Source organism: Chenopodium quinoa, unplaced genomic scaffold (genome assembly GCF_001683475.1).
Source record: "Chenopodium quinoa cultivar QQ74 unplaced genomic scaffold, ASM168347v1, whole genome shotgun sequence".
NCBI lineage: Eukaryota > Viridiplantae > Streptophyta > Magnoliopsida > Caryophyllales > Amaranthaceae > Chenopodium > Chenopodium quinoa.
The window spans coordinates 4,017,132-4,023,920 of record NW_018743920.1 but is presented as its reverse complement, the minus strand read 5'-3'; the positions used below and the strand labels follow the sequence as shown (position 1 = coordinate 4,023,920).

The following is a 6,789-nucleotide window of genomic DNA, read 5'->3' as shown; positions in this document are numbered from 1 at the left end:
GAAAAAAACCCTCCGTTTCATACTGTAATCGATCCGATTTGATCCGCAAAACTTAAGACCCTAATCCGATCTGTAATCGAACTGAATTCAACTCGAATTCGAATTTGACCCGATTTGAACTTTAACCCGGTACCAATTTGACCCGACTTGAACTCAATCTGAAACCGATTAGACCCGAATTGAACTCAAACCGAACTGGTTTGACCCGAGCTGAACTCAATCCGAACTGAAATTGACCTGACAAACACCCGTTTCAATCCAATCCGTTTTTTATCCAAACTGATATTAACCCGACCCGATTTTAAACCGACCTGATTTTGACTTGACATAATTTCAAACTAACCATAATTTTAAACCTAATCTATTATTTACCTTATTTTTTACTTAAACATATTAATGACACGATATGGAAAAATGACACATGAATAAGTTAATATTAACCCAATAACAAGATTAAAAAAACTCAATAATTACTCTGATTTTAAAAATGTACTTATTTAATTATTAAATTTGGTCAACCCAACCAAAATTCAGCCAAACACGAAAAGTATTTAAATTAGAATTGACCAAATACTGAATCAACTTTAGTAATCAAACCAAACATAATAGAACCGAAATCAATCGAATCGAAACCAACCCGATCCAAAGTCATCCAACCCGAGATTAACCCGGTCAAGCCTGTTTTGAACCCGATCCGAATGTATCCGAACCGAATATGAACCGATCTGAAGTTGACCCGACCCAAACCCGATCTGGACTCGACAAATCTTGACCCGAATTTGACCCCACCTGAAAGTGATCCGATCTGACCCGAAGCGGATAAAAGGGTAATTTTGAACCGAATATATCCGACCCGAATAGACCCGACCCAAACTCCATCAGCTTATCCGAATTGACACCTCTACCTACTACCTAAGATTATTCGGTTAATCTGATCTAATTTGTTTAAGTACTCTTACTTATTTTTGCACTTTATTACATACTCGGATACTCCTTATAGTACTTTGATCAATGTTAACCATTGGTCAAAGCTTTTGCATTGGCAATATGCTGGTCAAGTTGAGACACAAACTTATAATGAAAAAGTAGAGGAAATATTTCTTTTTATATACTCTATATATGAAAAGTACATAATTTTTTTTTAATTATGAAATTAGTGAAATTTAATTACCGTAAAAGCATGTAAAATAAAAATATACCAAGTATCAATTAATTTAATTTGATCAAAACTGAAATATTCTCTCCGTCCTAAATTAGTTACAACAGTTGACTTGCACAAATTTCACGTATATTAATTGTCTTTATGTCCTATCAGCTGGTAATTGATTGGCACATAATTTTAGAGCAGGAATCCAAGTTGTCTTCCATTAAGAAAGAAAAATAGAAAAAGAATTCAATTTCCCTCATCAATAAGGAGTATATATATATATGTGCACTATGGCATGAACCTTCAAACTTAGTATAATTTCCATTATAGCTTAAAAGTCAAGTACCTAAAACATCAAAAAATATATAAAGATGAAGCTCTCAAATGCAGCTATTCTTATAATTACCCTAATCCTATGCTCTACCTTGCTTGATATCACTAATGCCGATCTCTCACCTCAGCCATCTGCTCAATCTCCTACTTCCTTAGCAACTGCTCCAGGTAACTTCTCCACCTACTTTACTTTTACATTTTTTTTTGCTCTACTACATCAACATGTCATTACTAAGTTATCAATTTAAAGGGTAAATACAACAATTCATTAATTTAATGTTTATAACTTTATATGTTTAATTGAAAGATATTACTTTCTCTTATCTGTCTCATAAAAATCTTGCCCCTATTCGTTTCGAGTTGTTTCATATTTTATTCACTATTTTTCTTGATACTATATGTATTATGGTACTATATGTATTATGTGTACACGATAACTTATAAAATTTTAATTGTAATTAAGTAAAAGAAACATTAGGAAGTCATCATCACGACCAGGCTGGGGAGTATATTTGTGTGTGTAATAGTAAGTAAAATGAAGTTTGTGGCATGGAACAAAGAAGTTTTGTGACAAACTAAGAACTATGTTTGTATAAAAAAAAACACCACCGCACTGTAAATTATTGTAAGTCCGTCTCATATAAAATTTTGCCATTTGCCGTACTCTACATCTTCTCTTATGAAATTGTGCGTGTAGGATTTTGCAACAATAAATGTGGAGTAAGGTGCGCACTAAAGGGGATAAACTCAAGGTGTATGAAATATTGCTTGATGTGTTGTGGGAAGTGCAGCTGTGTTCCTTCTGGGACTTCCGGTCATTTGGATGAATGCCCTTGTTATAGGGACTGGAAGGCCCCAAATGGCAGGCCCAAATGCCCTTAATTTTATGTCATTTTCCTTTTATTAAATAAATAATTATGCCATCTGTTATAGGCAGTATTCTCTGTATTGTCCTATCTATATATATATATTCCATCTTGTGTTCCAACATTTTTCAAGTCGAGTAATCGTTTTTGTTGCTATAAATGAAATTGATATGTAACATGTATTGTTTGGGGTAATTTAACCCCAGCCACGTGGCCCAATGGCAGCGCGACACGTGGCATCTCGCCATTGGTCAGCAGGGCTCCAATCCCCTGCTGACACGTGTCCTAGGAACCCTAAATGGGGAACTAATGCTCCCCACTATAAATAGTGGGGGAATCCTCATTAATGGGCATTCAATTCCGGACAATTCAATACTATCATAAATACATTTTACATTAAAACCGAGCAATCTTAATTGCAGAATTCTCCCATTACGCGAGAAGTAATTACTTTTTTACGCACTTTCTTCCTCCCGTACATCACTGACTTGATCGTCGGAGGCGGAGCTCCACCCAACCGGAATCTTCGTGGTTTTGCAGGTACAGGCGGTTGAAGGGCATTCTTGGAATTGTAACTCTCCCGCAGGACACATCAAAAAACCCCGAAACATTTGGCGCCGTCTGTGGGGAGAGTACTTCTGAGATGGCTTCTAACCCTGTACCACCGGATCAGGACAGGCGGCCATCGGCTAAGCCTGAGGTCCAGACGGACCATGAAAGCGGTGATGAGTACGAACTCAACACCTATGTGGCCCCAGACGGGTCCTTCAGAACAAAGCACACCCGTTCCAGGGATAAGAAGGAACGAGAAAACATCCAAGTTGCTCCAAGCAACCCAGCCGGCAACATGGTTGGGGCTGCCCAGGCAGAGGATTCGGCTCCCGTTACTAGGAACGTACTCATGACCTTCATGAATAGTTTCAAGGGAGAAATCCAGAACCTCATCCGGTCAGCTACTCCCAAGAAGAGTCAGCCGGCCAGGAAGCCTTCTAGCAAGAAGGCTATTAAAGACCGGGTCCCTACCCCTCATCCAAAGCCGAAGGAGGGGGAGGGCCTTCGGTTCGATCAAAATAGGCTCCGCTTCCCGCAAACAGAGCCCAGAAAACCCATCCGACACTTGCAGCCGGATGGTTCAAAAAAGGTGTTTTCTGACGCCCGGACGTTTCTCCAAGAGAAGAGAAGTCTGGTGTCTGCGTCGGCTTCAACGTCGATCTTTCCTGATAGTTTTCGTGACACCTCTAACAGGCGTACGGGAACAAGTCTAGGGAATAAGACGGGCGAACCATCCGCCCGGTCTGGACCCAAAGTGATCCAACCTGGTCTGTTCGGCTCGCCGAATGGGCTGGGTGGATCCCCTTTTACCCAAACGGGTCCGTTTGGCAGAAATGTGCAGCAGCCGTTCCAACTCATGGATTGGCAGCAGCGCCTGCTAAACCTGGGAGAACAACCCTCGGCGTTCTCCCCTGAGATAACCCAGGCGGCACAGCCGGCCAAGATAAAAAACGTGTTGGTAGGGGCCTACGATGGTACTTCCAACCCAGAAGATCATTTAATGGCCTATTCCAACCTCATGTACCTACAGGGGTTGGATGATGTCGTCTGGTGCCGATGCTTCCCGGCTACTCTGAAGGGCATTGCCCAACGGTGGTTTGGTAACTTACCAGCCGGCTGCATCAACAGCTTCAAGACCTTGGCGTACTTGTTTACGCCAAACTTCTCAATGAACATCCCATCTAAAAAGACAAGCCTCGATCTGGGGGCAATACAGCAGGGTGACAGAGAAAGACTCCGGTTGTATGTCAGGCGGTTCAATCTGATGAGAATCCTGATTCAAGGACTGTCTGATGAGGTGGCTTACACAGACTTCTTTAAAGGTCTGAAGGATGGGTCGACTTTCAAGTTTGACCTCGTCCGGAAAAGGGTAGCCACCCTCCAAGAGGCGTTAATGGAAGCTGAAGCCTACATACAGGCGACGGAGCTTTGTGCTGTAAAGCAACAGTCGGATTTCAAAAAATCCGACAGAAGAGACAGCCGGCCACAACAACAGCAGCCGGCTAAAAAGGAAGAAAAGAAGAGAAAGGAGGTCTGGGCGGCAGACCGATCTGGTCAGCCGGCTCAGAAGCTCAGACGGAAATCTGAACCGTACGTCCCCAAGTACGAGTTCACAAAGGACTGCTCCTCCATCCTCATGGAGATCAAGGACCGGATGTCTCTCGACAAGCCGACTGTTATGAAAAGTCCCGTAGGCAGCCGGGACAAAAGCAAATACTGCCAGTACCCTGAGGATGTTGGCCATGACACTAATGGTTGTTATAGCCTCAGGCGGCTATTAGACCGTCTGGCCGATGAAGGGGCTCTAAAGTCTTACCTGCCCAAAGCTAAGGGCAACACCCTGGCCAAGAAAGGGTAGGCGGCAAAAGCTGTTCTTGCAAATTCAGAAACGGATGAAGAGACAATCTTCACAATAGCAGGCGGCTTTGCCGGTGGGGGTCCCACTATCCGGGGCACCAAAGACAACATCAGGAAGCTGGTTAACTCAGTTGAGGAGACCCAGGCGTCGAAAGACATATTTTCTGAGGTCCTTATTTCTGAAAAGGACCGGGGCAAGGTTAGACGGCCTCACGATGACCCCATAGTCATCGAATGCAAGGTTTCCAATAAGAGAGTTGGCCGGATCCTAATAGATACCGGGAGCTCGTCTGACCTAATCAGCTATCAATGCTTGACCAAGCTCAAGTACAAATCCAGTAGCATGCACCAGGCGCCCCACCCGCTTGTTGGCTTTGGGGGAGGTGTAGTGCATCCGGTAGGGAGCATAGATCTTCCAATCCGGCTGGGTGAAAAGGGGGAAGGACGCTATATGGTGATTAAATTCCTGGTTGTAGAAGAGCTTGCCGCCTACAACATGATTTTTGGCCGTCCGACCCTCAATGAGTCCAAAGCTGTCATTGTTCCTTCTCTCATGCTTGTAAAATTTGAAAAGGACGATGGTACAGTCGGTTCCCTTAAAGGGGACCAGAGGACGGCTAGGGAGTGCTATCTCTATGACGTCAGACCTACTATGGGGGCAGCCGGAGATGGCAACCCCATAGACCTTGATAACTATGATGCAGCAGTCCCGGCTCCAAGGGCAGCCGGTAAGAAAAGAAAGGCGGGCCAAACGGACCCCGTCAAACAAGAAAAATAGCAATCACTAGCCGGGGAAAGGTCAGATGATCAACGACCTCAGCTGGCTGGTGACTGCATTGATGTCGTCTTTGACGACAGCCGTCCTGATAGAACTGTCAAGGTTGGGATGGTTGCTTATGAACGGTTGGGAGAAGACTTGCTCCAACTTCTAAGAGAATCCAAAGATATCTTTGCCTTTGAAGTGGAAGAGATGCCAGGCGTCAGCCCGGATCTAGCTGTCCACAAGCTTGCCGTGGATCCTAAAAAGAAGCCGGTTAGGCAGAAAAAGAGGGACCACGGTGAAGAGAGATCTCAGGCGGAGCGGCTGAGGTCAAAAAATTGTTAGAAGCTGGTTTCATCCGTCAATGCTACTACCCGGATTGGGTAGCAAACGTTGTCCTCGTGAAAAAGCCGAATGGTACCTGACGGATGTGTGTAGACTACACAGATCTAAACAGAGCATGCCCAAAGGACAATTACCCGCTTCCAAAGATCGACAATCTGGTCGACTCTACAGCCGGTCATGCTCTGATGAGTTTCATGGATGCCTATTCAGGTTTCCACCAAATACCCCTATGGAAAAAAGATCAAGAGAAAACGGCCTTCGTCACTGATCAGGGGTTATTTTGTTACAAGGTGATGCCGTTTGGGTTAAAGAATGCGCCGGCTACATTCCAGCGCATGATAAACACCGTCTTCATCAATCAGATTGGCAGGAATGTAGAGGCGTACATTGACGACATGATAGTCAAAACCAAGCTGCAGACAGATCACCTACTGGACCTCCGAGAAACATTCACCACACTCAGGCGGCACCGGGTCATGCTTAACCCAAAGAAGTGTGTATTTGGTGTTGAGTATGGGAAGTTTCTCGGATTTTTGATTGATCAAAGGGGCATAGAGGCTAATCTGGAAAAAGTGCAAGCGGTCATAGACATGCGGTCTCCTCGCACTGTGAAAGAAGCCCAGAAATTGACCGGTTGCCTGGCAGCGTTGGGAAGATTTCTCAGCCGGTCAGGTGACAAGTGCCTCTACTTCTTCCAGGCCATCCGGAAGAGGTCCAGATTTGAGTGGGGTGAAGAGGCGGAAATGGCATTCCAAAAGCTAAAGCAACATTTGCACTCGTTGCCAAGGATAGTGAGCCCCCTGCCCCGGGAGGTCCTTTACATGTACCTCGCCGTCACTGATCATGCCCTCAGTGCCGTTCTCCTCGCTGAGAGAGACGGTAATCAACTGCCGGTGTATTTCATCAGCCATGTGCTTAAGAATCCTGAA

General features: G+C 44.5%; 1 protein-coding gene across 1 annotated transcript; it reads left to right on the top strand.

The window, feature by feature from the left end:
• The first annotated feature begins 1,375 nt into the window (after positions 1-1,375).
• Positions 1,376-2,470, top strand: LOC110688016 (peamaclein-like). The gene is made up of 2 exons (XM_021864680.1): positions 1,376-1,648; positions 2,178-2,470. The coding sequence occupies exons 1-2, from the start codon at positions 1,519-1,521 to the stop codon at positions 2,360-2,362; spliced, it is 315 nt and encodes a 104-aa protein (XP_021720372.1). The 5' UTR covers positions 1,376-1,518; the 3' UTR covers positions 2,363-2,470.
• Positions 2,471-6,789: the final 4,319 nt, after the last annotated feature.

Excerpts from the sequence above, each read along its gene's own strand:
- LOC110688016 (XM_021864680.1), top strand. The coding sequence starts at position 1,519 with ATGAAGCTCTCAAATGCAGCTATTCTTATAATTACCCTAATCCTATGC. Across the intron at positions 1,649-2,177 it reads TTCCTTAGCAACTGCTCCAG|GATTTTGCAACAATAAATGT; the intron begins GTAACTTCTCCA and ends TTGTGCGTGTAG.